Consider the following 14,824-nt stretch of genomic DNA (forward strand, 5'->3'; position numbering starts at 1 on the left):
GGACTGCTCAAGGCTGCCAAAGAGGTAGATGCCATTTCTCTGGCTCCTAAAGGGAATCTTGATCAAGGGACCCCTTCATTAGAGACAGCAGCCCTTTCTTAATTGAAGCTTCCCTGTATGGAAATTAGACAGGATCAGTTTCTATGTGATTCCACATTAGTATGTACTTACATGGACGATATTCTCATGCAAGTCTTTTGCATTGCAAGATGCACAGACATAGACCCCCAATGTTTGCAATGGATCTATTTACATGGGCAATTTTTCAATCGCATCAAGTTCTATTTTTGTACAATTGTACAGGGTGGTCCAAAGGTATGGAGACCCCTGAATAAATGGGAAATGGTACCATCCCGTGTAGCATGTTGCTAAGGGAAAAGGAGGCAAGTCTGTGAGGGGTGGTGTCCAGCACTGTGGCTATTTTGAAAGCCGCCATCTTGAAACCAAGTTGATATTGTCAAATGAGATAAGCTGCATGTGACATACGTATCTGATAAAGAATTTGATGAGAGATCCAAATCCGCTTAAATGTCATGTACGTTTTATTAAAATTATTAATTTTTCTGTGACGTGGAACGCAACGGCGATCCAGTACAAGATATGTTTGATGTGCGCCCCATTATTTCAAATCACCAAGGCTATCCGCTTCTCCCATTCATGTTGAATTAAGAGCTGCAGCTTGCACAGGCGGCCAGGATCCGCTGTTGCATGTGAGCCATACTTTGGATTTCCACTGCCTAAATCCTGGACTTAACCCCACAGGTAAAAGTCCCAGGGGGTGAGATTTGGCGAGTGCTGGGGCCACTCCAGCTGGCCATGACACCAAATCCACTTCCCTGGAAATTGATGATCCGAAAACTCACGGACTTGGCGTCCACAATGTGTGGGGTGAGCAATCACAATCGCAGATACTTGACAGCAGTAAGGTTGCTGTAGATAAAGAATGGGCGACCTTCTGTGCACCAGCCATCTTGGAGGGATCTGTCCAGTGCGGGTTTGTGTGCGACAGTCACAAAGGCTTTGTTAGTTCTCCTTCCCATTCACGTAAAAGTTTTCAGTCTTTCTGAAATGTGGGCCCCGTTGCGATTGCTGTGACACCCATTCCACAAATTTACCAGGATAATTGGGGTCGTCCTCGCTGAGATGATAAAGCAACTGGATCTTGTACGGCTGCCATTTGTGAGTAGCCGGTTTCTGCCCAATGGTGGTTCAGTTTGCCCTGCTCTCCTGTGACAGACGCCGGGTGCTACTATGTGGGCTCCTCAGAAAGACGCCAGGACGGCCATTGTTGTAGTTTCATTTGTGGCACTTTTGTTACTTCCCCTATTTGGTGGGTCCAACACAGAACTTGCTTGTTGAAGTTTGGCAGGTAGTTTGCCAACTGTGTCATGGCGGATGGGTGGTCTCTTAGGATGCCAGCTGTTGAAATGTAGTGGCCCAGAAGAGTCTTACAAGAGCGCTACCGCTAATTTCATGTGATAATTTTATGTAGGTTTGCAATTCACCCAGGGCATGCAAGGGTTAACTCCAGGTTACTCTGCCCTGTAACAGAATTAAATGTAATCTGCCTGGCAACCACCTATTTTTCTCATTGGCTGCCAACAGTCTTGGCCAGTCTTTCTGGAGAGTGGAACAACATGATTCGCTATCTGACAGTGCGGTGACAGTTGAGAGGCAGGCCGTGATTGGTTAGTGTGTTGCTAAGCAGCGCCAGAGCCAGCACAGGAGGACATGGAAGGAAGTGGTAGTTAGAAAGGCCTTTTTTGGAGAACAGTTGAGTTTTTGGCTGCTCTCACACGTTTTCAGAAAACAATGCTCAAAGTCGCGGCATTTTACATCGATTTCGCATCGATTTACATCGCGTCTTTAAATGCATGTTACAGCATTTGACAGTGCTTTTTAATGCAGCCCATCATTGTGATGAGGTGCGATAAAAAGTGCTAAAATGCACAAAAATAGAGCAGACAGCGCTTGAAAATCGCAAAATTAGAAATGCTGCGTTTGAGCGCAGTTCTGCTAAGCCCTGTTGAAATCAATGGGAGCTATGTACTGCGGTTAGCGCCGCCTTCAGAAAAGCGTCCAGTGTGAGAGCTGCCTTAGTCAGCCAGTCGGAGGAGATAGAGTGTCAGTGGTGAGAGGAGAGCACTGTCTGACGGTGATTATGTACATGCAAGGTAAAAGCGTAAAGCTGCCTGATATCTGTGAGACAGCCAAGAAGTGACAGAGGCCTAGTGAAGTCTCCTGAGTGACGGAGACAGCCTAGAAGTGACATAGGCCTAGTGAAGTCTCCTGAGTGACGGAGACAGCCCTGAAGTGACAGAGGCCTAGTGAAGTCTCGTGAGTGACGGAGACAGCCCTGAAGTGACAGAGGCCTAGTGAAGTCTCCTGAGTGACGGAGACAGCCCTGAAGTGACAGAGGCCTAGTGAAGTCTCCTGAGTGACGGAGACAGCCCTGAAGTGACAGAGGCCTAGTGAAGTCTCCTGAGTGACGGAGGCAGCCCTGAAGTGACAGAGGCCTAGTGAAGTCTCCTGAGTGACGGAGACAGCCCTGAAGTGACAGAGGCCTAGTGAAGTCTCCTGAGTGACGGAGACAGCCCTGAAGTGACAGAGGCCTAGTGAAGTCTCCTGAGTGACGGAGACAGCCCTGAAGTGACAGAGGCTTAGTGAAGTCTCCTGAATGACTGAGATGGCTCAGAACTGACAGAAGCGTAGTAATTAGAGATGAGCGAACCTACTCGTTTCGAGTAATTACTCGATCGAGCACCGCGATTTTTGAGTACTTCAGTACTCGGGTGAAAAGATTCGGGGGGCGCCAGGGGGGGCGGGGGGAGGTGCGGCGGAGCGAGGAGTAGCAGCGGGGAACAGGGGGGAGCCCTCTCTCTCTCCCTCTCCCCCCCCACTCCCCGCTGCAACCCCCCACTCACCCACGGCGCCCCCCGAATCTTTTCGCCCGAGTACGGAAGTACTCGAAAATCGCGGTGCTCGGGCGAAAAAGGGGTGTGGCCAAGTAGGTTCGCTCATCTCTAGTGGTAATGTCTCCTGAGTGACAGAGACAACCCAGAAGTGATAGAGGCCTAGTGAAGTCCCCTGAGTGACGGAGACAGCCCTGAAGTGACAGAGGCCTAGCAAAGTCTCCTGAGTGACGGAGACAGCCCTGAAGTGACAGAGGCCTAGCAAAGTCTCCTGAGTGACGGAGACAGCCCTGAAGCGACAGAGGCCTAGTGATGTCTCCTGATTGATGGAGATGGCCAAGAAGTGACAGAGGCTTAGTGAAATCTCCTGAGTGACGGAGACAGTGCAGCGGCCAGCAACAGGATTTGTCTAATACTGGTAATGGAAAGGCCATGTTATAGATTGACATAGGTTAGAACACCCTTGTATATAAATGGTGATATCGCTGCCTCATCTCTACCAAGCATCCTCTGCCATCTTCCATGCACATTATTTGATCTGCCAATCTAATGTCTATGGAGACATTCTGCCTCGTTTCACCCTAAATGAGACAAATTCTCTGATAAAATTACAGTAAAGAAGGTTTATGTTAATGCTCTCATAACCGCTGTCCTCCGTGTATTACTTAATCTTTTCACGTAATCTACTATATAGCACTGGCGTCACGACAAATCACATTATCTACAATGCTATAACATTTGTTGGGCTCTGATACAGACGTTACTACCTGAAGAGTTGTGGTGATTGCAGCTGTGACACCATTTTATTGTATATACCACACATATCATCATCCTACACGCTGCAAGAAATCCACTGTCATAACTTGGGTACTGCGCCTCCCGGTGATCAGCACAATCGCTATCCTCTGCTCATGTGTTAATCTTACAGCCATATCTGTGTCTGTAACAAAGAGAACATTGATATATTTGGCAGAAATAAAGATATGTCACATTTAAGCACAGATTTGGATCGCTTTTCACATTCTCTATCAGAAACATCTGTTATATGTACCCCTTCCCATTTGAAAATATCAACCTGGTTCCAAGATAGCAGCTTTCAAAATGGCCACCATTTTGCACAATGCCCCTCACAGATTTGCCCCCTTTAGATTTTCAGTGAAGCCTGGTCATCAGTGCTAGACTAGCCGGGCGAGCATTTCACTGCCAGCCTTGTGGGGTTTTCACGTCCAAGGGTGTGATTGAGGAAAAACATTCAGCAAAAGGGGATCCTGTGGACAGAAAGAACTCCTCATCCAAAGGGGTCAGAAGAGGATGTCAAGAATCATTCTTATGAACCGCCGCTGCCAAGAAAATTGCAGACGAATACAACTTTGGTGCTCCAACTAACATGTCCAAATTCACAACTTACTGTTCCTTAGCACGGATGGCTATAACAGCAGACGATTAGTTCCAGCACCATTGTGTCTAAGGGAAACAGAAAGGTGAGGCTCCAGTGGGCAAAAGAGCACAAAAATTGGATCAAATCCAGATTTCTGTTACTCCGTGCTGATGAGAGGTCAGAATATGATAAGAGCAGCATGAATCAATGACCCCTTCCGGTCAGCTGGTCAGAACATGCCACAACTTCCCTCTAATCTGCAGCAACTACAAGAAGCTTCCTGTCCACAGGGGCCGATATTTCTGCAGAACGGTCACCACCCAGTGAAATCTGCGCCACGAAGAATTGGACAAAGGAGCCCAACGTGCTACTAGATGGGGGTCTCTAATAAAGTGGCAGTAAATGTGCAGCTGAGATGAGAAATGATACAGGGGTCTGCCTATACCTTTGCTACAGAAATGTTACTGGGGTCTGCCTATACTTCTGCTACAAAAATGTTACAGGGGTCTGCCTATACCTTTGCTACAGAAATGTTACTGGGGTCTGCGTATACTTCTGCTACAGAAATGTTACAGGGGTCTGCCTATACTTTTACTACAGAAATGTTACAGGGGTCTGCCTATACCTTAGCTACAGAAATGTTACGGGGGTCTGCCTATACCTTTGCTACAGAAATGTTACTGGGTTCTGCCTGTACTTCTGCTACAGAAATGTTACAGGGGTCTGTCTATACCTTTACTACAGAAATGTTACTGGGGTCCGCCTCTACTTTTACTACAGAAATGTTACAGGGGTCTGCCTATACCTTTGCTATAGAAATGTTACTGGGGTCTGCCTATACTTCTGCTACAGGAATGTTACAGGGGTTTACCTATACTGTGGGTGCTCGAAGACTTCCCATTGCGGTGTTTTACCTATCTGGCACAAATACACTGACTGACTTGGGTAGGGTGCAGAGTGCAGATGGCTTTCCCCTTGCGGTGCTGATTGAGCTATTTGACACCTACACAGAATAAATTGTGTGGGGACACATGGATTTCCCATTGCTATGTAGCTTAGGGCACCTTGGGTCACAGAAGGTGGAGGCTGGGACAGAGCCTGACCCAGGGCCCGCTCACATAGACTATAGCGGGTCCTGGTCATCATCTCTTGGCCTTGTAATGCCACCTCCTCCTCCTGCTTGGGGTCAGGCGATCAGCACTGGGCAACATGTATTTTTTCTCGTGTTACCACAGTTATCTCTGGCACTGGTTTGGGCCAAACAAAAGGAGCATTACTGCATTAATGAGACGTTCACAGCTGTACTAGCATCGGAGTCCGCTTTATGCCCACGATTGCCGAGGGTGTGTGCAGAGGCCGAGGTCCTGGGGGAAATGCAACTGCCCCAGGTTGGGCCTGTGGAACTTGTTCCTGGTTAATCCAGTCTTTGTAGTGATGAAAGCAACTGCAACGAATTAAATGAGACGTTCAATGCTGTACTAGCATCAGAGTCCGCTTTATGCCCACGATTGCTGAGGGTGTGAGCAGAGGCTTATGTCCTGGGGGAAATGCAACTACGCCAGGTTGGGCCCGTGGAAATTGTTCCTGGTTAATCCAGTCTTTAAAGCGATGAAAGCAACCGCAACCAATTAAATGAGACGTTTATTGCTGTACTAGTATCAGAGTCCGCTTTATGCCCACGATTGCTGAGGGTGTGTGCAGAGGCCGAGGTCCTCAGCGGAGTAAAAGTCTGCCATGTTTGGGCACTGTAATTGCTTCATGTTTAACACTTTCCTTGGGTTCCTTTGGCTCGCCTATGCTGTACACAAAGACTTCCCATAGCAGTGTTTTACCTGTCTGACACTAATACACTGACTGACTAGGGCAGAAAAGTAGGCCGAGGTCCTTCGCAGGGTGAAACTCTGCCAAGTTTGGGCGCTCTGTTTTCTTCTTGTGTAATACCATCTTTGTGCACCGACAGCATAGGCAAGCCCAAGGAACTGAAAGACTTATCACTGCGGTGTTGAGCTATCTAACACCTACACAGATTGAATTGTGTGGGGACACATGGATTTCCCATTGCTATTTGTCTCGCGGCACCTTGGGTCACACAAGATGGAGGCTGGGACCGAGCCTGACCCTGAGCCCGCTCACATGCTTCCCACACAGAGTATTGCTGAATTGTGGAGATGTGTAGAAGTGCTGGGCTGTCACCTAAGTCCCCTTTATGCCCACATTTGCGGCTCCTGACAATTTCGTGACTGAGGTGGCATGGGATTGGAATGATGATCGTACGTCAATTTATCATCAATTCTCAACAGCATTGTGGGCTATCGCCCCCACTTTCAAAGAGGGTCGCTGCCTGGCCCTGCCAACCCTCTGCAGTGTGTGCCTCCGGTACCTCCTAATCGCAGACGCACTTAGAAATAGACATAAGGGTAGTGTAGCTATGAAGTGAGCATGTGGCATGAGGGCAACTGAACGCTGCGCAGGGAAACTTTTGTGTGTGCTGTGGACGCAGGGTCATGCAGGGGGTTGGACAGCAATGCCAGCATGTAACCCAGGAGAAGAGGCAGCGGTGTCACCCGCAGGCAGTGATTGTCCTTGGTTGCAGGTAGTGTGGTGCTTAGCTAAGGTGTGCCTTGCTAATGAGGGTTTGGCCGAAGTAAAAATTGTTGGGGGGGTGATGCCAGACTCTTGCGCCATTGTGGCTTAATAGTGGGACCTGGGAGCCTCAGATGCAGCCATGCATGCTGCCCCTGCCCTTCCCTATCCGTTTCTGTGGTGTTTCCATGAATTTCGGATGTTTTCTGGTGTTTGACAAGTCATCAGCTATGCGGAGCATCGGTCCCATACAAAAATGCTCGAGTCGCTCATTGACTTCAATGGGGTTCGTTACTCGAAATGAACTTTCGAGCATTACAAAAAGTTCAACTCGAGCAACGAGCACCCAAGCATTTGGGTGCTCGCTCATCTCTAGTGATAACCAATGGGATGTCTAGCAGAAGTGCAAATCGCTTTATGTACCTAAAAGGAGCGTTTTGGTGCTCGCTCATCTTTATTAAAGAACCATTTCTATGCGATCCCGTAAGAACATTTCTGTAGCAGAAGTATAGGCGGACCCCAGTAAGATTTCTGTAGTAAAAGTATAGGCAGACCCCAGTAACATTTCTGTAGCAAAGGTATAGGCAAACCCTTGTAACATTTCTGTAGTAAAAGTAGAGGCGGACCCCAATAACATTTCTGTAGCAGAAGTATAGGCGGACCCCAGTAACATTTCTGTAGTAAAGGTAAAGGCAGACCCCTGTAACAATTCTGTAGCAAAGGTATAGGCAGACCCCTGTAACATTTCTGTAGCAGAAGTATAGGCAGACCCCTGTAACATTTCTGCAGCAGAAGTATAGGCAGACCCCAGTAACATTTCTGTAGCAAGAGTATAGGCGAACCCCTGAAACATTGGTGTACCATGAGTGTAGGCGAAGGCAGAAAAAATTAGTTAGATAACAGTATAGGCGAGGGCCAGAAAAATTAGTGTACCAAGAGTACAAGTGTACCCCTGCATAAATTACTCAACCGCGAGGGCAGGTGAAACCCATAAATATTTTTTAAAGATACACCTAGCTGTTGCTTAATTTGTAACAGAGCCTGGAGGCAGCCCTGTGAAAAAAATTGGTTTCTGTTAAAGTATCAATACTTTTGAAACTTTGAAAACTTAAGCAGAGCCTTTTGCGCCGCAGAAAAATTGGCAGTTCAGCATGATGACATGCTGTTTTAGGAGGAGGAGTAGTATTAGGAGGAGTAATATTATCCGAGAGTGATTGACAAAGCTAATTCCCCCTTTTTTTCCGGTGCTAGAGAATGCTTTTTTTCTCTGGTTGTAGCAAAAAGAACCATTAGGTTCCGCTGCTCTCCTCCGGTGGAGAAGAGAAGTCTGGGGAAATCCAGCCTTTGTTCATCTTTATGAGTGTAAGCATGTCGGCACTGGCAGTTGACAGGCGGGTATGCTTATCCCTGATGATTCCCCCAGCTGCACTAAACACCCTCTCTGACAAGACGCTAGCGGCAGGGCAGGCCAGCACCTCCAGGGTGTACAGCGCAAGTTCGTGCCACTTGTCCAGCTTTGACAGCAATAGTTGTATGGAGCAGAGGCATCACGGAGGATGGTGGTACGATCGGCTATGTATTCCCTCACCATCTTTTTACAGTGCTCCCTCCGACTCAGCCTTGACTGGGGAGTGGTGACACAGTCTTGCTGGGAAGCCATAAGGCTGGCAAAGACCTTGGAGAGTTTTTCCCTGTCTGCGCTCGACATGCTTCCTGATCTCCGTGTCGCCCCTGCTACTTGGCCCTCGGAACTGCATCTTCTGCCACTAGCGCTGTCAGATGGGAAGTTTAGCATCACTTTTTCCACCAGGGCCCTGTGATATTGCATCACGCTCGTACCCCTTTCCTCTTCGGGAATGAGAGTGGAAAGGTTCTCCTTATACCGTGGGTCGAGAAAGGTGTACATCCAGTAATCCGTGTTGGCCAGAATGCGTCTAACGCGATGGTCCCGAGAATGGCAGCCTAACATAACGTCAGCCATGTGTGCCAGGGTACCTGTACGCAACACATCGCTGTCCTCACTAGGAAGATCACTTTCAGGATCCTCCTCCTCCTCTACAGCCCATATACGCTGAACAGATGAGAGGCAAGCAGCATGGGTACCCTCTGCAGTGTGCCCAGCTGTCTCTTCCCCCTCCTCCTCCTGCTTCTCCCCCTCCTCCTCCTCAAAAACACGCTGAGATATAGACATGAGGGTGGTCTGGCTATCAAGCAACATACTGTCATCCCCCGTCTCCTGTTCCAACCGCAAAGCGTCGGCCTTTATGCTTTGCAGCGAACTTCTCAGCAGGCAAAGCAGCAAGATGGTAATGCTAATGATTGCAGCATCGCCGCTCACTATCTGGGTAGACTCCTCAAAGTTTCCGAGGACCTGGCAGATATCTGCCATCCAGGCCCACTCCTTGGTAAAGAATTGGGGAGGCTGACTCCCACTACGCCGCCCACGTTGGAGTTGGTATTCCACTATTGCTCTACGCTGCTCATACAGCCTGACCAACATGTGAAGCGTAGAATTCCACCGTGTGGGCACGTCGCACAGCTGTCGGTGCTGTGGCAGCTGAAACAGATGTTGCAGGGTCCTCAGTGGCAGCGACCATGGTGGACTTGCGGAAATGTGTGCAGACGCGGCGCACCTTGCCAAGCAGGTCAGACAAGTGGGGGTAGTTTTTCAGAAACCGCTGAACCACCAGATTGAAGTCGTGGGCCAGGCATGGCATGTGTGTGAGGCTGCCGAGCTGCAGAGCCGCCAACAGGTTACGACCGTTGTCACACACGACCATGCCTGGTTGGAGGCTCAGCGGCGAAAGCCAGAGGTCGGTCTGCTCTGTCAGACCCTGCAACAGTTCGGCGGCTGTGTGCCTCTTGTCACCTAAGCTGATTAGTTTCAGCACGGCCTGCTGACGCTTGCCCACCTCTGTGCTGCCGCGCTGCGCGATACCGACTGCTGGCGACGTGCTGCTCACACTTCTTAATTGAGAGGTAGAGGTGGCGTAGAAGGAGGAGGAGGGGAGGGTTTGGAGGAGGTGGCATAAAACGCCGCAGATACCAGCACCGAGGTAGGACCCGCTATTCTGGGTGTGGGTAGGACATGAGCGGTCCCAGGCTCTGACTCAGTCCCAGCCTCCACCAAATTCACCCAATGTGCCATCAGGGAGATATAGTGGCCCTGCCCGCCAGTACTTGTCCACGTGTCTGTGTTAAGTTGACCTTTCCAGTAACCACGTTGGTGAGGGCACAATTAATGTTGCGGGAGACGTGTTGGTGTAGGGCTGGGACGGCACACCGGGTGGGGTGCTTGGCCATCATATGCCTGCCCATGCTGGTGGTGGTGGCTCCCCGGCTGATCTTGGTGCGACACAGGTTGCACACCACTGTTCGTCAGTCGTCCGCGCTCTCACTGAAAAACATCCACACCTTTGAGCACCCAGGCCTCTGCACGGTGGCTTGGCGCGAGGGGATGCTTTGGGAAACAGTTGGGGGATTCTTTGCTCTGGCCCTGCCTCTACCCCTGGCCACCCCACTGCCTCTTCCAACCTGTCCTGCTGCTGCACTTGTCCCCCCCCTTCTGAAGACCTGTTCTCAGTTGGCTTAAAAAACCAGGTGGGGTCAGTCACCTCATCGTCCAGCTGCTCTTCCTCAGAATCCTCTGTGCGCTCCTCCCTCGGACTTACTGCCCTTACTACTACCTCACTGAGAGACATCTGTGTCTCATCATCATCGTCCTCCTCACCCACTGAAAGCTCTTGAGACAGTTGTCGGAAGTCCCCAGCCTCATCCCCTGGACCCTGGGAGCTTTCCAAAGGTTGGGCATCGGTCACGACAAACTCCTCAGCTGAGAGAGGAACCGTTTTTTCCCAATCAACGCAGGGGCCCGAGAACAGTTCCTGGGAGTCTGTCTGCTCATCAGAATATGTCATTTTCATGGAGTGAGGAGGCTGGGAGGAAGGAGGAGCAGCAACGAGTGGATTCAGAGTTGCAGCAGTGGACGGCGTAGAAGACTGGGTGGTCGATACATTGCTGGATGCACTTTCTGCCATCCACAACAGGACCTGCTCACACTGCTCTGTTTGTAATAAAGGTCTACCACGTGGACCCAAAAATTGTGATATGAAGCTGGGGACCCCAGAAACTTGCCTCTCTCCTAATCCCGCAGCAGCCGGCTGTGATTCACCTGGACCAGGAACTCGGCCTGTGCCCACACCCTCACTTAGACCTCCGCATTCTCGCCCGCGTCCACGTCCTCTAGCCCTACCCCTCAGCATGGTGGATTACGAACAGAGCAGACACAGAGCGGTGTAAATAATTATGGAATTATTTGCGTACAGTTGGAGGCTATCAGCGGTATTGTAACGCTAACTCCAGGCAGAAACAAAGAATATGGAAGGCTGCAAACAGGCCTACCCGTGCAATACTGATGCACTGCAACTCCCACCAGACACCTAGTAAATTTCAGACGGTCAGGGGTAGCCCAACGAAGGAGCTTGTATTTAAATTTTTTGGAAAAAGAATACAGGCTATATAGCGTGTATATGACTTTCCCTCTATCAGGGGCTGTCGTCGTACGCTGTGCGTGAAGTTGACGGCAGACACAGAGCGGTGTAAAAAATTATGGAATTATTGGCGTACAGTTAGAGGCTGACAGCGGTATTGTAACGCAAACTGCAGCCAGAAAAAAATTATACGGAAGGCTGCAAAGAGGCCTAGCTGTGCAATACTGATGCACTGCAACTCCCACCAGACACCCAGTAAATTTCAGACGGTCAGGGGTAGCCCAACGAAGGAGCTTGTATTTAAATTTTTTGAAAAAGAATACAGGCTATATGGCGTGTATATGACTTTCCCTCTATCAGTGATTGTGGCCGTACGCTGTGCATGAAGTTCACGGCACACACAGACCGATGTAAATAATTATGGAATTGTTTGCGTACACTTTGTCGCTGAGAGCGGTATTGTAAACCAAACTTCAGGGAGAAAAAAATTATACAGAAGGCTGCAAACAGGCCTAGATGTGCAATTGTGATGCACTACAACTCCCAGCAGAGCCCTGTAAAATTTAGACTGTCAGATGTAGCCCTAAGAAGGACCATAGCGGTTCTTGGAGACAGGATCGTACACTACACTACCACTGTTCCTATCTCAGCAGCACTTTCCCCATACTCTGTATTACAGACTGCAGACTTAGAACGCTATAGCTGTAATGGCCTGCACAGCCCAAGATGAAAAAAAAATTGTGCAAAACTGTTCCCAGCAGCCACAACAGTAATGCACATGGTCAGATCTGGCCCTAAGAAGGACCGTTGGGGTTCTTGAAGACGCTAACACTCTCCCTATAGAAGCAGCAGCACTCTCCCTAATCGCTGCCAGCATGTGTCTGAGGCGAGCCGCGGGCAGGACCGCTTTAAATACTCAGCGGTCACTTGATCTCACCAGCCACTCACTGCAGGGGGGTGGGATAGGGCTGGAACGTCACAGGAGGAAGTTGTAATGCCTTCCCTGCATGTCTATTGGCTAGAAAATGGCGCTAAACATGCAGGGAAGGAAATGGAATTGACTCGACGAGCACCACGAGTACCGCGTGGTGCTCGTCTCAAGTAACGAGCATCTCGAGTACCCTAATACTCGAACGAGCATGCTCGCTCATTTCTATCTACGACTAATTCACTGCAGACAGAGAACGGTATAAATGAGGTAGTTTGCAGCAGGCTAGGAATTATTTGAGTGCACTTTCATGGTGAGAGCGGTATTGTACGGCACTGCAGACAGAAAAAAAAATTACTGACAGGTTGCAAATAGGCCTAGCTGCGTAATACAAAAATGGAAGCACTACTACTCCCAGCAGGCCCCAAGTAAAATGCACGCGGTCAGTTGCAGCCCTAAGAAGGACCGTTGGGGTTCTTGCAGACAGGATCCTACACTACCACTGTCCCTATCTCAGCAGCACTGTCCCTATACTCTGTATAATAGACTGCAGACTGAGAATGCTATAGTTGTAATAGCCTGCACAGCCCGAGATGAAAAAAAAAAGGTGCAAAACTGCTCCCAGCCAGCCACAACTATAATGCACACGGTCAGATGTAGCCCTAAGAAGGACCGTTGGGGTTCTTGAAGACAGGGTCCTACACTACCACTTTCACTGAATGAGCAGCAGCACTTTCCCTAACCTCTGCCAGCATGTGTCTGAGGCGAGCCGCGGGCGGGACCGCTTTAAGTACTCGGCGGTCACTTGATCTCACCAGCCACTCACTGCAGGGGGGTGGGATAGGGCTGGCACGTCAGAGGAGGAAGTGGTAATCCCTTCCCCGCATGTCTATTGGCTTGAGTAACGAGCATCTCGAACACCCTGATGCTCGAACGAGTGTGCTCGCTCATTTCTATTCTTTAACTATTTTGTGATTCAGTCATTATTTTTCTCATCTCTAGTGAAACCTGCAATAAGTAGTTTAGGCAGGAAAACCAACTAGTTTAGCTTAATTAAAGCAGATCTGCATGGAAGCGTCAGCAACTTATCCAAATTGGAAGATATGAATGTTGAATAACATTTTTAAATATGTTCCAGCGGGGATTGCTCTGCCCCCTTGTTGTATTCCTAAAACCCTTCAGTGCGACAGCTATACAGTAATAGGGGATAGACCTGTGATCGCCGCTGCCTGTAATATGTCATTGTGTGCATGGAAGTAAACCTTTTCATTCACATACAGGTCACAGACGGAAACGATTCTGGTGAAGAATACCATGAATATTGCTGCTTTTGGGGAGAATCATTTGCCTTTCAGCTGGAGAGTAAAAGACTATCTGGAAGAGATTTGGGCTCAGGCTCAGCACATTGAATGCCCTGAAGGTACCGCTTGTCCTGCACTGTGAATATGCTTGTGTTGGTGAAATTTACAATAATTGAGTGGAGAACTGTTCACATCACTAATGCAGGACTTCAAGGTTTTCTGGGGGGGATGAAGACACAACTATTTCTGTTGAATGTTTTGCAACGGCCATAAGATTGCCTATATTTTTTGCTACGGAAATGTTGAAGCTGCAGCATGAAACGCGTCAGCGCTGCACTTTTGTAATTAATTAGATCTTCCTATAACATTAAATATAGAGAGAGCTTCTCCCGTCACTGGCAGATATTGTGTAGACCGTGGTGTAGTTTATACTTCTGTGACATTTGTGACTGGCCCTGTCGCTGCGCTGTCGTTTTTAGGGGGAAAAAATCCCCCTACATACAGCAGACATGCTGGAAATACTGTCAGACTTTATCTTCAACATTCACATTGAAATCAATGGGTCACCATCCTCTCCATGTGTCCACCACTCTATTCACTTGGGGACACTCAGCACCACTGTTCACATTATTGGTGAGGGTCCCAATAGTAGGACCTCAATGATCAGTTACTTATCCCCTATGTTGTGGTTAGATATTTTCATGGGATACCCCTTTAATCAATATAGGGATATAAAGGTATACTCACATGATAGATTTTTATCAGCTGTCCAGTGAGGAGGAGATTGGATGCACTCCTTTCCAGTGAGACTGTCGGAGATAGCGGAGAACTAGCGCTCGGCCACAGCTCCATTCAATCTGCCATCACTGCAGGCGGGTGCTGCAAGCCCATAGTGATAAGGCGAGGGTGGACACTGAACCCCAATTTTCTGCATCGGTGGGGGTCTCTATCATGGGAATAGTCCTTTTATCAACTAAAATTTATTTGGCTCCTAAATGTTTGCGTTTAGGAGCCAATGGCTGGAAAACACTATGAAGAAGTGTCCAATCTCTCTAAAGCCAGTAAACAAACAATTGTTGCGTGTTGCCGGGAATTCGGATACAAATCAAAAAGTAGCAACTTCTCATCCATGAGCAAAGCTGACAATTCACAGCAGCTGATTCAGTATTGGACACATTATTGTGATGAAATGTAGCATTTAACATATGCCAGAACAATCCCCCAGAATATAC

At 48.7% G+C, this 14,824-nt stretch overlaps 1 protein-coding gene across 1 annotated transcript in view; it reads left to right on the forward strand.

The window, feature by feature from the left end:
- The window catches only part of LOC136611105 (E3 ubiquitin-protein ligase RNF213-like), a 228,127-nt gene that overhangs the window by 129,065 nt on the left and 84,238 nt on the right, over positions 1-14,824 (forward strand). Inside the window, exon 27 of the mRNA XM_066590378.1 lies at positions 13,572-13,711. Coding sequence (XP_066446475.1) covers positions 13,572-13,711 — 140 coding nt within the window. The remainder of the gene's footprint in view (positions 1-13,571; positions 13,712-14,824) is intronic.

The sequence above is a fragment of the Eleutherodactylus coqui genome, chromosome 2 (assembly GCF_035609145.1).
Source record: "Eleutherodactylus coqui strain aEleCoq1 chromosome 2, aEleCoq1.hap1, whole genome shotgun sequence".
Classification (NCBI taxonomy): Eukaryota; Metazoa; Chordata; class Amphibia; order Anura; family Eleutherodactylidae; genus Eleutherodactylus; species Eleutherodactylus coqui.